Raw genomic sequence first — 14,977 nt, 5'->3', positions numbered from 1 at the left:
AGCGATCCTCCCACTTCAGCCTTCCAAAACGCCAGGATTACAGGTGTGAGCCACCACACCTGGCCCCTTTTACCTTTTTTTAAAAGCTACTTTAAGTGGTTTATTACGTGCATCTATTTTAATGAATGGATTAAGTATAATTTCAAGTTGAGGTCAGCTTGTGTCAGCTGAAATAGGTTGTTACTAAGAGTTTTGCCTTTGGATTTATGAAGTCCTCTTGTTCATACTGCACAGTTACTCAGGTTATAGTGCCTTTCAGTAAATGTGAATGCCACTCTGTGCTTCTCTTCAGGTAAAACAAGGAACTTTTTATAGACAGTATATACATAGTTATGGGAATGTGAAATGTGAATATAGGGGCCTGTGGCCAAGTTTAGTGTGGCGATGTACACAGTACTTTCCAGGCTCTCATTTTTTTAGATGAGTTGAAAATTGAAGAAGCAAGATGCAATTTTAATTTTTCATATAATATTAAGTTATATTTAGTAACTGTTGCTGTGTTGTTGCCTTCTATTGGATTTATGTCCCCTTTTGATCAATACTGTAGCAGTGACAACTTAAAGTAACCAAAGTACTGTCACTTAATACTGTGTATGAGAAAATGGTGGTGGTATATTACTTTATAAAAAATTCATTGTAGTTCACTTTAGGGAATTCTAGAGATTCTTATGAAATAATGTTTTTATGTGTGCAGAGTTTAAACACGTAAATTACATCAAAGATACTATACTTTTTCTTTTTCTTTTTCTTTTTCTTTTTCTTTTTTTTTTGGATGGAGTCTCACTCTGTCACCCAGGCTGGAGTGCAGCAGCACGATCTCAGTTCACTGCAGACTCTGCCTCCCAGGTTCAAGCAATTCTGTGTCAGCCTCCCAAGTAGCTGGGACTACAGGCATGTGCCACCATGCCTGTCTGCTTTTTGTATTTTTAGTAGAGATGGGGTTTTGCCATGTTGGCCAGCCTGGTCTTGAACTCCTGACCTCAGATGATCTGCCTGCCTTGGCCTCCCAAAGTGCTGGGATTACCACTCTTTGCCCTTATTTCATTGACATTTGTTTCATATTTTTCTTTTATGAAAACAATTCTTTATTACGTTTTTTTACTCCTAAAGAAAATAAAAATAAACACTCGAGACCACATAGCCCAGATACATATACCATCACTTCATGTCTGATTAAAAATATGGGTAGATTTCCCTATGTTAGCACTTTGTTAAGGTATTTTAAGGTGCTTTCTAAATGCAGATGGTACAAAGATTACTAGGAATTGCTAGTTTAAATGAGTCATCTGATAAAAAGAAGTCAAAGAACCAAAGGGTAAATAGACTTTTCTTTTTAAGTCTGCCTTTTGACTTTTTAATTCTGTTTACAAAAGTAGTGATCCTTTATATAGGAAAAAAAAACATCAGAATATAAAATTCTAATTCAGTTTATTTAAACTATTTTATGTAATGTTTATTACAGTGCTTACTTTAATATTTGGACTAAAAATGCTGATTTTAACCAGTTAAAAACAGAGGTGAGAACATTATTTGAATAAAGAAAACAAAAGGTAGATAAAATGCTGCGCGTCGGTGTGTGTTAGGGGTAAGGATAGATTCGGGGCTAGCCTTGATTAGAGAGTAAAAGATGCTATTAGGATACGGTTAACTTTTCATTTTAATAAGTGAACTTAGTCTTCTCGGTAGTCCCTGATGTAGTGTCCTTTCATACCCCACTGCTTTGGTTAGACCATTTCCTGTGCCTCTGGAGACCTACTCCTTTACTCTTAAAAAGACGTCTACCCTTCAAAGCCCTTCAAGGTCTATAAAGCCTTTCTTCTTCACAGTCAGGTGTGGTCTCTCCTGAGCTTTTAGAACATTTACTTATGTAGAACTTCAGTAACTTTCTTAAAGTATCTCACATACTTCCAAATGGTTAAGGGTATGTATTTAATATTTTAAAAATCCAGCCGGGCATGGTGGCTCATGCCTGTAATCCTAGCACTTTGGGAGGCTGAGATGGGAGAATGGCTTGAGGCTAGGAGTCTGAGACCAGCCTCGGCAACCTAATAAGACTCTGTCTCTACAAATAATTAAAAAACAAAATTGTCAGGAGTGGTGACACATGTCTGTAGTCCCAGCTACTTGGGAAGCTGAGGCTGGAGGATCACTTGAGCCCAGGAGTTAAACGCTGGAGTGAGCTGTGATCGTTCCACTGCACTCCAGCCTAGAAGACAGCAAGTTCCTGTTTCTAAAAATAAAATAAAAATCTCAGACAGCCTTGAAGACTATACTGTCTCATAGTAGGTGTTTAGTAATTATTTGTTGAATGAAATAAGTTTCTCCACTGTAAAATAGGTGAAATAAGTTTCTCCACTGTAAAATAGGTTAATACACATGTAAATGCAGTCATTCTTTTAGAATCAAATTTCTCAGTAGTGGTGTTATTGACATTTTGGAGGATTGCCTGGTACATTGTAGGATGTTTAGTAGCAACTGTAGTCTCTACTCACTAGATGTCATTACCACCTCTCCCCTCACTCTAGTATGACAACCCACAGTGTCTCCAGACGTGGCTAAATAAATGTCCCTTGGAGGGCAGGATCATTCTTGGTTCAGAACACTGCTTCGGATGAAAAAAAAGGCATATGTATTTCAAGTCTCTTGATTGTAGCTTATAGAGTACGTATGTTGTTTTTTTCCCCGAGGGTGAATTTTGAGTGTAGAAACAAAATTGTTTCATAGTTTTTCAAATTTAACCTTTTATAATTTAAGGAAACTGTCAGAGATACTATTCTTACAAAACTTTTATAACTTAAGAAAACGACATTTTTTACTGTTTTTTGTATTTTATATTGATTAATGGATTTTATTTGGTGTTTTCTACAGATTGAAATTAAACTGAAAAAGCCAGAGGCTGTGAGATGGGAAAAGCTAGAGGGGCAAGGAGATGTGCCTACGCCAAAACAATTCATAGCAGGTTTGTTTTCTGGTCTCGATGAGCTTTATATTCATATTGTGTTGTGTAATTGAAATTAAATAGTAATGAACATGCTTTTTACTTTCATTATTTATGTTCCCAAGATAAGATACATTGAATGTAATAAGATTGCTCTGTAATGAATATAAAGTAGCCTTACTGTGAAAGTTCTAACTTCTCAAATTCTAAGTATACAAATGAATGGCAGCAAAATCCCAGGGGGAGTTGGAATTTATTGTTTACTATGTAAAGTTTATGACATCATTTGGAGGATGTTTATTTTTGTGTATTGGCTTTTCTTGTTGTTTTTTTTGAGTCGTAAGTTGGTTTACTCTGCTGATATATTTCTCCCTCTTCCCTTTCCGTATCTTATTTATTCCTTTCTATTACTTCTACTGATATTGTCATCTAACTTCCTGGAATTTTCAGGGCTTTACAGGTTAAGGTATCTACCCCATTTCATATTGCCAGTTTAGAGATGGACACACATAGGTAATGAATGCTTTAGGAAAGTCTAGGAGAAGAGTAGAAAACCAGGATTCTTTGTATATATAACTCTGTAAGAAACAGAACTTTGTGTTGAGGTCAATTTTAAGCATATGCAATGATTAGATAAGATTTTTTCTGTTGGACTAATTCACAGCACACTCAGAACTACAACCTAAGATTATATTTTATAGCAATAGCCTTATTAATGAGTGGAGGGAAATTTCTTTTTATTAGAAGTAATGGTCTGATTTAATGACTAAAATAAGCTAATATTTATCTCAGCTACTTTTTCTGATTTTGACTGCTTTCTTTAACAGAAAACACATTTCCTTTTGGCACTTTTTAGAAAACACCAAGTTATTGAACATACCATTTGTGTGTGTATGAATAGTTATTTCTTTAGAAATAATTTTATATTTAGAAGTTACAAAAATAAGAGATTCCCATGTAACTTTCACTCAGTTTCCCCCAGTGATAGTGTTGTAACTAGTCCAATGATTACATCTTAAGTAGTCTATGGTATAATTTTCAAAATCAGGAGATCAACACCAACAGATACTTTTTAAGGACTGAAATATATCTAATTGGTATTTAGTTAAGCATCTGCCTCATGCTTTATTTGAAAGATGTATGTGCTTCTCTTTGGACTAACTCCAAGATTTTTAGGCTGAGGTTTATATGTAGCTGAAAACATTAAAAAAAAATTTAATCACTTTAAATGTATTATCTTACCTAATTCTAACAGCCCTGTCTAACAGGCAGCCCCTTAGTATTCCTCCCATTTTGCAGCCTCAGAAAGGTTAAGCTCAAGATTATCCAGCAGTTCTCATTGTCTAGGACTAAAACCTAGGTCTGCTCAGTTGGGGTCAGTTGTCCTGTTAACCCCTTGTCTACTCCTTGAGTACTGCTTGTTGCATTTTGTAACAATGGAAACAGTCTTTGCTGCGGGGAGTATCTGTGCAGTTATTTGGTATGATAGTGAATGAGCAGGGAAGTTAGATTACTCATCTCTCAGTACTTCTTCCATATCCAGGTGTTAAAAGTTTTTCTGAGATTAAAAATTAAGATTTTTTTGTGTTATAGTTAGCAAGATTTTTCCTTTTTTTTTTCCAAGATGAGGTTTCACCATGTTGGCCAGGCTGGTTTTGAACTCCTGACCTCAGATGATCCACCCACCTCAGCCTCCCAAAGTGCTAGGATTACAGGCGTGAGCTACCGCACCCGGCTCCAAGTTTTTTCTAAACTCAACACCTTAGATATTCAAGATGATATTCTTCCTGTCCTGTTTTTGTAAGAAATTAATATGCTTGTCAAATTCTTATGTATTGCAAGCTGGAGACTATAGATAAGGGCAGGTCACTCAACCTATCTGGGCCAACTTGCTTATCTATAAAACAGAGATTAAAACCTCTATTCTCATCCTTCTGGGAGTCAGCATTAGGATTAATTAAATCCATGTTTCCCAGGCTCTTAACTTACCATGGCATGCATTTTTTGTTCTCTTTGTCTACTAGTGAAAATGTACAAAGATAGAAGGATATCTAGTTGAAGGAAGGTGGATAGGATTTTCAAAATAATGTATTTGGCCATGAAAAAAACTATATGGTGGTGGTGTGTGTGTTGTGTTGTTTCGTTTTGTTTTGAAGAGGAATGGGTGTAGAGAAAGTTGGTTTACAAGTGAAGAGAAAGGGTTGAAAAACAGTGGATGTTAAGTAGTTTCTCAGCTATTTTGACAAAAGGGATGTAGAGAGCGGTATTGGTAGGAACATTTAGATTAGTATCCATGTGTCCTAATAATTACAGATGGGGAAATTTTGAATTGGGTTTTTTGAAAACTATAGCTGTATTGTCTAATGCAGTAGTTGCTGGCTACATGTACCTGTTGAGCACTTGAAATATGACCAGTCTGCATTGAGATGTGCTATGTGAAATATATGCCACAGTTTGAAAACGCAGTATGAAAAAAAGAATATAAGATATCTTCATTTTTTTTTGTTGGTTTCTTTTTTTTTTTAGAGGTGGGGGAGGTCTTGCTCTGTCACCCAGGCTGGAATGCAGTGGCACTGTCATGGCTCAGTGTAGCCTTGACCTCCTGGACTCAAGCAGTTCTTCCACCCCAGCCTTCCAAGTAGCTGGGACTGCAGCATGTGCCACCATGCCCAGCTGATTTTTTTTTTTTTTTTTCCCCTTAAGAGATGGGGTCTCACCATGTTGCCCAGGCTGGTCTCATGCTTCTGGCCTCAAGTAATTCTCCCACCTTGGCCTTTCAAAGTGCTGGGATTACAGACATGAGCCCCCCTGCCCTAGCCTCTTGGTTTCATGTTAGAATATACTAAATTTGATATATTTTAGGTTAAATATGACTGTGTTTCACCTGATTCTTTTTAGTAATGTAGTTACTAGAAATTTTGTAATTATGTATGTGGCTGACATTTGAGGCTGTCATTATATTTTCAGTGGACAGTCACCAGAGCCGCTCCTACAGCTACTAGGTTGGCTAGTTATTTTCTAATTATTTGTGTGCCAAAATCTTGATGCCCTTGGGTCTTTGGTGCAGTCTTGGCAGTACCCCAAGCCTGTGGGCCAGTAGCCTCTCTGGCTGCAAGCAGCCTGTGTTTACCCTAGTGTGCCTTACAAATACTGTTATTTGCTTGGTGTATGGGATATGGGCATTTAACTTTTAGATCATCAAGTGTCGTACTTTAAACATTTAGGAATTACTTATTGTTATTGCCTATTGAAAGAATTTTACATTTTTGGTGTGGGGAGAGTATGGAGTGGCATGGATTATTATTTCTATTTTTTAAGCTATTTATATTCTGCAAGATACATAAGTACTTTAGAAAAAGTCACATTTTTAACATTTATTAAAATTTTAGTTACAAAAGATTTCTTAGGCATCCTTTAAAAAAACTTTCATTTTTAGAATTGTTTGTACTATCTTTGCAACTTTTCTGAAAACATAAAAGTTTCTGTATACTTTTCATCTAGTTTTTCCTGTTACCAACTTGAAGAATCTGCTTTTAATCTAATTTTGTATAACCTATCAAAAGTTTACACTTTATTGAGTTATTTTGCTCAAAAGAAATCGCCAGATTTTACATTATGGTAACTGACTCAGTTTTTAGAAATACGAATTTTGTTATTGATGTATATATCAGAAAGACATTTATTGCATACATGAGATTCAGTAACCTAAACTGTTTGCTAAGATGTTACATACATGTAGTCACAAAGTTTACATATTCTTGACATAGTGAAACATGCTGCTTAATTACTTCTCCTTTTTTACTTCATAGATGTAAAGAACTTATATCCATCATCATCTCCTTATACAAGAAATTGGGATAAATTGGTTGGTGAGATAAAAGAAGAAGAAAAGAATGAAAAGTTGGAGGGAGATGCAGCTTTAAACAGATTATTTCAGCAGATCTATTCAGATGGTTCTGATGAAGTGAAACGTGCCATGAACAAATCCTTTGTAAGAATATAAACTTTTAAAGAAATGTATATAGGAGCAAATTTTACATATTTTAAAAGAGAAAATTGGTAATGTGAGACCAAATTGCAGGTACTATAGGTGGGATAACTTTTTGAATAAGGTCTGTCTGAACATTTCTTTTTGCTCTAAGGGTAATTTTTGAGGAAGCTGAAAATTTATGGAAGAGATGAGAAACAAGTGGTTTATCTTAAATAGATATTTCGCTTTTTAATCAGTGAGTTAGATTGATATGGAGTCATCTTACTTGGATTTATCACAGTAGCTGAATGAACGAACATCTGTTGTTTCCCTTCTAGAATCATATGTAGTCTTAATGTTAGAGATGAAGAATATAGATGGGAAACTTTCCAGAACAGTGTTTGCAAGTAGAAGGTGCACATTATTGATTAATTTAACAACTCTCTTGATTAAGAAAATTTAGGCTTTTTGTCAGGGCAGCATAAATACATAAATTAGACCTCAAGATTTTAGTAGCAATTCGTCACTGTAGAACTGTGTAGATTATTACCTTGCAGTTGTAATCATGTGACTTCTATTAATACCAGTAGCTCTGGAAATATGACCCTTTTCTTTTAAGACATATTTACAGTAGAAAGTTAAAATTAGTAGTTAATAATTTAATAGTTCATGTGGTTGATGCTCAGGTATTTCACACTTAAGAAATATGTGGTAATTGTTCATGATCATGCTTTTCACGATTTATTTATTAAGAGACAAGGTCTGTCCTGGTGCGGTGGCTTACGCCTATAATCCCAGCACTTTGGGAGGTCGAGGTGGGTGGATCACGAGGTCAAGAGATCAAGACCATCCTGGTCAACAAGGTGAAACCCTGTCTCTACTAAAAATACAAAAATTAGCTGGCCATGGTGGTGTGCGCCTGTAGGCCCAGCTACTTGGGAGGCTGAGGCAGGAGAACCCAGGAGGCGGAGGTTGCGGTGAGCCGAGATCGTGCCATTGCACTCCAGTCTGGGTAACAACAGTGAAACTCCGTCTCAAAAAAAAAAAAAAAAAAAAGAGATAAGGTCTCTCTCTTTTGCCCTGGTTCGAGTGCAGTGGTGTGATCTTGGCTCACTGCAACCTCTGTCTGCTGGGCTCAAGTGATCCTCCTACCTCAGCCTCCCTAGTAGCTGTGACTATAGACGTGCATCACTACACCTAGCTAATTTTTTTAATTTTTTGTAGAAATGGGTTGTGCCACATTGCCCAGGCCAGCCTCGAACCCCTGGCTTCAAGCAGTCTAGCCACCTCAGCCTTCCAAAGTGCTAGGATTACAGGTGCGAGCCACCTTGATCAGCCTCACTATTGATTAAAAATTTTTTTTCATTACTTTGCAAGGCTGAGGTGGTAGGATTGCTCGAGCCTAAAAATCTTGAGATCAGCCTGGGCAACATAGAGAGACCCTATCTTTACCCCCCCCCCAAAAAAAAAAAATTAGTTCTGGTTGCGTATGCTTGTAGTCCCAGCTACTTGGGAAGGTGAGGTCGGAGTATCTCTTGAACCTGGGAGGTCGAGGTTGCCATGAGCTATTTTTTTGTGCCAGTGCACTATAGCCTGGGCAACAGAGACCCTATCTCAAAAAAAAAAAAGAAAAAGTTTTCATTAAACTTTTAGTTTGAGATAATTGTAGATTCACATGCAATCATAAGAAATGAGATTCTTTGTACCCTTTACGAAGTTTCCACTGATGGAAACATTTTGTCAAAACTATGGTACAATGTCACAACCATGATATTGACAGTTAATGGCTGCATGCAGTGGCTGACATCTTTTATCCCAGTGCTTTGGAAGTCAGACCACAGGATCCCTTGAGGCTAGGAAATTGAGACCAGCCTGGGCAATATAGTAAGATCTGGTCTCTACAAAAAATGTAAAAGCTAGCTTGGAATGGTGTCATGCCCCTGTCATCCTAGCTACTCTGGAATCTGAGGCAGGAGGATTTTGAGCCCAGGAGTTCAAGGTTGCAGTGAGCTGTGATTGTGCCACTGCACTCAGCCTGGGCAGCAGAGTGAGAATAAACATAAATAAAGATCACATACTGCTCAATCTAACTCTTAAAAAAAAAAAGAGTGAGATACAGAACATTTTCTTGGATTCCAAGGATCCCTCATGTTGCTATTTTATAGCCATACTCACGCACCCCATCCCTACTCTTCCATGATCCCTGTTGATCACAAATCTGGCAAATGTTTGTCAGATGTGTAGTTTGTAAATATTTTCTCCCAGTTTGTAGTTTTTCTTTTCTTATCAGGGTCTTTCATAGAGCCAAAATACTTCATTCTGATGAAGTCTAATTTACCAGTTTTTCTTTTTATGGATCATACTTTTAGTTTCAAGTCTATTAACTCTTTGCCTAGTCCTAGATCTCAAAGACTTTCTCCTGTTTAAAAAAATAAATAAAAGTAATATTGTTTTACATATTACATTTTTAATTTAGAGACAGGGTCTCATTCTGTCACCCACTCTGGAGTACAGTGGTACAGTCACAGTTCACTGTAACCTCAAAGTCCTGGGCTCAAATGATCATCATGCCTCAGCCTCCCAAGTAGCTGGGACTACAGGTGCATGCTGCCGTGTCTGGCTAGTTTTTCAAATTTTTTGTAGAGATGGCGGTGTCTCTGTGTTGCTACACAGAAGACACCGCCATCTCTACAAAAAATTTGAAAAACTAGCCTGGTCCTGAACTTCTGGCCTTGAGCAGTCCTTTTGCCTTGGCCTCCTAAAGTGCCAGGGTTACAGGCATGAGCCACAGCATCTGGCCTACATACTACGTTTAAGTCTGTGATACATTTTGAATTAATTTTTATGTAAAGTGTGAGATTGAACTTGAGATTCCTTTTTGTGGGGTGGATGGTATGTTCAAGTGTTCTAGCACCTATCTTTTCTCCATTGAATTGTTTTCACACCTTTCTCAAAAATCAGTTGAGCATATTTGTATGAGTCTAAGTTCCCCATTTTGTTGGATTGAGCTGTATGTGATCTATATGTATGTTCCTCTGTCAGTCCCACTGTCTTGAACTGTTGCTGTGTAAGTATGAAATTGGGTAGACTCATTCCTCCTACTTTATCCTTTATTTTCGCAATTGGTTTTAGATACTCTGACTCATTTGTCTTTCCGTGTAAATTTTAGAGTAAAGTGATATTATATATATAATTTTGGTGTTCATTACTAGACTCTAGACGTATGGTTAATTTTGTGTGTATCTTGTATTCTGTGACATTGCTGAACTCAGTTCTAGGAGTATTTTTGGATAGATTTGTCATTTTTTTAATGTGGACAGTCATCTTCAAATATGGATAGTTTTATTTCATCTGCAAATATGGAGAGTTTTACTTCTTCCTTTTCTGTCTGTATGCCTTTTATCTCTTTTTGTTACTGTATTTCACTGGCTGCAACTTCAGCACTGTGTTGAGTAAGAGTAGTGAGAGTGGACATCCTTGCCTTGTTTCCCATTTTAAGGGAAAAGTATTTATTCTTTCATTGTGAAGTATAATGTTAACCGTTAAGTCTTTTTATAGATGATCTTTGTTAAGTTATGAAAGTTCTGTTGTATTCCTATTTTTTTTGAAATTTTTTTATCATTAACTTTTAATGTTGACTTTTTGTCAAATGTTTTGTAGGTATTGATTGATACGATTATATGATTTTTCTTCCTTAGCCTGTTAATACGGTGATTTTATCTGATTAATATGATTGATTTGCAAGTATTGAGACAGACTTGCATGAGCCCTACTTGGTCATGTTGTGTATCTCTCAGTTCTATTTTCTGATTTTTTTTTTTTTTTTTTAATAAAAAAATATATGTAGTAGCCAGGATGGTCTTGATCTCTTGACCTTGTGATCCGCCTGCCTCGGCCTCCCAAAGTGCTGGGATTATAGGCTTGAGCCACTGTCCCCAGCCATTTTCTAATATTTTTTATGGATTATTATATCTATCTTTATGAGGGAAATGAGTCTGTAATTTTCTTTTTTTGTGCTGTCTTTGGTTTGGCATCAGAGTAATATTTCATAAAATGAATTAGGAAATATTCTATTCTCTACTTTTTAGAAGATATTGTGTATAATTGGTGTTAACTTTTCTTCAAGTATTTGGTAGAACTCACCAGTGAAACAATCTGGGCCTGGATATTTCTTTATTAGGAGATTTAAAGTTATAAATTTAGTTAACCTAGAAGTTTTTATAGGACTGTTCAAATTATCTATTTCAGATAGATGACTCGTGGTTTGTGTTTCTGAGAAATTTATCCATTTTGTCCAAGTTGTCAGTGTCCTTATTCTTTTTGTTTGTTTTTGTCTTTTGTTTTTGAGACAAGGCATTTCTCTGTCACTTTGGCTGGAGTGTAGTAGGGCAGTCATAGATCACTGCAGCCTCAACTTCCGAGACTCAAGTGATCCTCCCTTCTCAGCCTCTCCAGTGGCTGGGACTACAGACATGTCCCACCATTTCCAGCTACTTTATTTTTATTTTATTATTTTTTTGTAGTGATGCGGTTTTGCCATACTGCCCAGGCTGGTCTGTAACTCCTGAGCTCAAGCGATCTGCCTGCCTTGGCCTCCCAAAGTGCTGGTATTACAGGCATGAGCCACCGTGTCTGGCCTCCCTTACTGTTTTGATGTCTGCAGGGTTTACAGTGATATTTTGACCATTCTTAAAATGGTAATTTATGTCTTCTCTTTTTTCTTTGTTAGTCTTGCTAGAGGTTTGAAGGACACATTATCTAGTATATGCTTACCCATTGGCTAGATTTGCCTATTTTATTGAATTTTTTTCTCCCAGTTAGCTCTTTGTTTCATTTTTTCTCTATATTTTTGTTCTACATTTCATTCATTTTTGTTTTTATTATTTTCTTCCTTCTACTTGCTTTAGGTGCACATTGTTCTTATTTTTCTAGGTTCTTAAGATGTACATTTCCATGATCTATTTCTGTTTATTCACTTTTGAGATGGGGTCCCTCTCTGTTGCCTAGGGTGGAGTGCAGTGGTACAATCATGGCTCAGTGCAGCCTTGGCCACTTGAACTTGAGTGATCCTCCTGAGTAGCTGGGATCACAGGCGTGCACCACCAAGTTCAGTTAATTTTTTAAATTTTTTGTAGAGATGAGGTCTCCCCATATTTCCCAGGCTGCTCTTGAACGTCTGAGCTCAAGCAATCCTCCATTGTTGAACTTGCAAAGTGCTGAGATTACAGGCCTGAGCCACCATGCTTGGCCTGTTTTCTGAAAGTTTTCTGTTTTCCTAGGCAGTGTCCTTTTCCTGATCTCTTGGCAAGAGAGAGCAGGGGTTTGTTGGGACTTTTTTTTGTTGTTTGTGCCACTTGGTGTTTCCAGCTTCTTCAGCTCCAAGTCTAGGATATAGGAGGCAAAGGAAAACCCAGAGAATTTGGTACCACGTCATTTCTTGGGTCCCAGGGTCTCTAGTAGGTCTGTCTTCAGTTTACCTTTTGGTGTCTTTTTTTTTCCTCCCCTCAACAGGGTCTTGCTCTTTTGTTCCAGGTGGAATACAGTGGTGCAGTCATGCATTACTGTAGCCTTGAACTCCTGAGCTCAAGTGATCCTCCCACCTGAGCCTCCAAAGCAGCTGACACTATAGGCATGCACCACCACACCTGGCTATTTTTCTTCTTCTTCTTTATTATTATTACTATTTGGTAGAGATAAGGTTTCACTATGTTGCCCAGCCTATTCTTCAACTCAGCCTATTCTTCAACTCCTGTACTTAAGCAATTCTCCTGCCTTGTCCTCCCAAAGTACTGGGATTATAGGTGTGAGCCACTGCACTTGGCCCCTTTTAGACCCTTTTTACCTTTGTTGCATATATAGTGACTAGGGTATTTAGATTTACTACTGGAAAGAATAGGAAAAGTACATCTACTCGATCTTCCCAGGAGAAGTCATTCTCACTTTTGTTTTTTGTTTTTGAGATGGAGTCTTGCTCTGTCACCAGGCTGGAGTGCAGTGGCACAGTCTCTACTTAGTGCACCCTCCGCCTCCTGGGTTCAAGCGACTCTTCTGCCTCAGCCTCCCGAATAGCTGGGACCATGGGCATGTGCCACCATGCCCAGCTAATTTTTATATTTTTAGTAGAGATGGGGTTTCACCATGTTGGCCAGGATGGTCTCGATCTCTTGACCTCGTGATCCACCCACCTCGGCCTCCCAAAGTGCTGGGATTACAGGCGTGAGCCACCGCGCCTGGCCCATTCTCACTTTTGACTTTTAAAAGTTATGGTAGACAAAAATCAACCATGTATCAGATCAAAGATGTCAAATCAAATCAAAGATCAAAGGTAGAATCTACACTCATTTTCACCTAGAAACTTTGACAATTATAAGCAAATTATGTATACCCATAAAGTAAGCCATTTGGGCAGCAACATTGATCTGGAACATACCAGGGGCTTCTGTCATTGCAGGAATATGAAATAAACTAAATAGATCTTGTTCTCTATAATCTCCTTATCTAACTGGGACAAAAGAACAAGATATACCAACAAATCAGAGGGAAAATGCTAAATTCCCTGCAGTCTATAAGGAGAGTTGGTGGGGCTGGGCGGGAAATAAGTGTCATCAGAATATGGTCACATTGTAAACTAAATCCACTTTTTTTTCAATTTTAAAAGTGAAGGTTCTCTTGGGGTAGTTTGTGTTTGTTTATTTGAGAGAGAGTTTTACACTGTTACTCAGGCTGGAGTGCAGTGGTGCAATTTCAGCTCACTGCACCCTCTGCCTCCGAGGTTCAAGTGATTCTCATGACTCAGCCTCTGATGTAGCTAGCACTACAGGCACATGCCACTACGCCTAGCTAATTTTTTTAGTTTTAATAGAGATGGGGTTTTCACCATGTTGGCCAGGCTGGTCTTAACTGCTGACCTCAGGTGATCTGCCTGCCTCGGCCTCCCATAGTGCTGGGATTACAGGCATGAGCCAACATACCTGGCCTTGGGGTTGCTTATTATACAGACTTGTCAAATGTAATTCAGTCATTTTATTTAAAGCCCAGTATGTGCTAGGCCACTGTGCTTAGAACTAAGATATGAATATTAGTAAAATATACTCTTTGCCTTTAGTGAGCTCTCAGCATTAGTTGAAGATCAAGGGTGGAAAGCAGATAGAAGACAGAACCTTAAATTGCAACAATGCAGTGTGACACGTTAATTAGATAATTAGGCTCACACAGAAGACAAACTTTTTAGGAGTAGAGAAATAAGAGGTCAGAGAAAGCCACAGAGAGGTGGTGACATCTCATGTTTGTAAGATAAGTAAAGTCACAACTGCCATGCAAAAAAAGCCCATGTAAGGGAGCTCCGTAGAGTATATCAGACATGAGGTTACATTGAGGTTCCAGTGTGCAGGATATGTAACTATATACATTGGCCACTAACACAATTGGTTATTTTTAAATGTTTATATTTTAATAATTTACACTATTCTTTGATGTGGTTCAAATCCATTGATTTTTATCATGTTAAGAAAGTCCAGAAGTTTTTTTTTTCTTTTTTTTAAAGAATAAATATGCTTGGTGGGTGGTAGATTCAGTAGATGGTAGATAAATAAACAATTCTTCACTGAGACACTGACTTTCTATACCTGCATGTGTGTGTCTTGATTTTTTTTTTTTTTTTTTTTGAGACAGAGTTTTGCTCTTGTTACCCAGGTTGGAGTGCAGTGGCACAATCTCAGCTCACCGCAACCTCCGCCTCCCGGATTCAAGCAATTCTCCTGCCTCAGCCTCCCAAGTAGCTGGGACTACAGGCGTGCGCCACCATGCCCAGCTAATTTTTTTGTATTTTTAGTAGAGACGGGGTTTCACCATATTGACCCAGGATGGTCTCGATCTTTTGACCTCGTTCGTGATCTACCCACCTCAGCCTCCCAAAGTGCTGTGTCTTAATTTTTAAAAATTTTCAGAGTAAACTTGCATGTGTTTGGCACAAAGACAGCGCAAAGTAGAGCTCCTTAATCTCTTCAGCTGGTATAGAAAGAGATTATTTTGACTGGTCTTTACAGTCTTCAGCAAAAGAGATTACAGTA

The 14,977-nt window shown here is 37.8% G+C and overlaps 1 protein-coding gene across 2 annotated transcripts in view; it reads left to right on the top strand.

The window, feature by feature from the left end:
* The window catches only part of SUGT1 (SGT1 homolog, MIS12 kinetochore complex assembly cochaperone), a 53,359-nt gene that overhangs the window by 24,177 nt on the left and 14,205 nt on the right, over positions 1-14,977 (top strand). For both annotated transcript variants that reach the window (XM_003927186.4, XM_074387648.1), the window contains 2 exons: positions 2,869-2,959; positions 6,748-6,929. In XM_003927186.4, the coding sequence (XP_003927235.1) occupies positions 2,869-2,959; positions 6,748-6,929 (273 nt within the window). The remainder of the gene's footprint in view (positions 1-2,868; positions 2,960-6,747; positions 6,930-14,977) is intronic.

The sequence above is a fragment of the Saimiri boliviensis genome, chromosome 16, assembly GCF_048565385.1.
Source record: "Saimiri boliviensis isolate mSaiBol1 chromosome 16, mSaiBol1.pri, whole genome shotgun sequence".
NCBI classification, from domain to species: domain Eukaryota; kingdom Metazoa; phylum Chordata; class Mammalia; order Primates; family Cebidae; genus Saimiri; species Saimiri boliviensis.
This window is presented reverse-complemented; position numbering and strand designations above follow the sequence as displayed.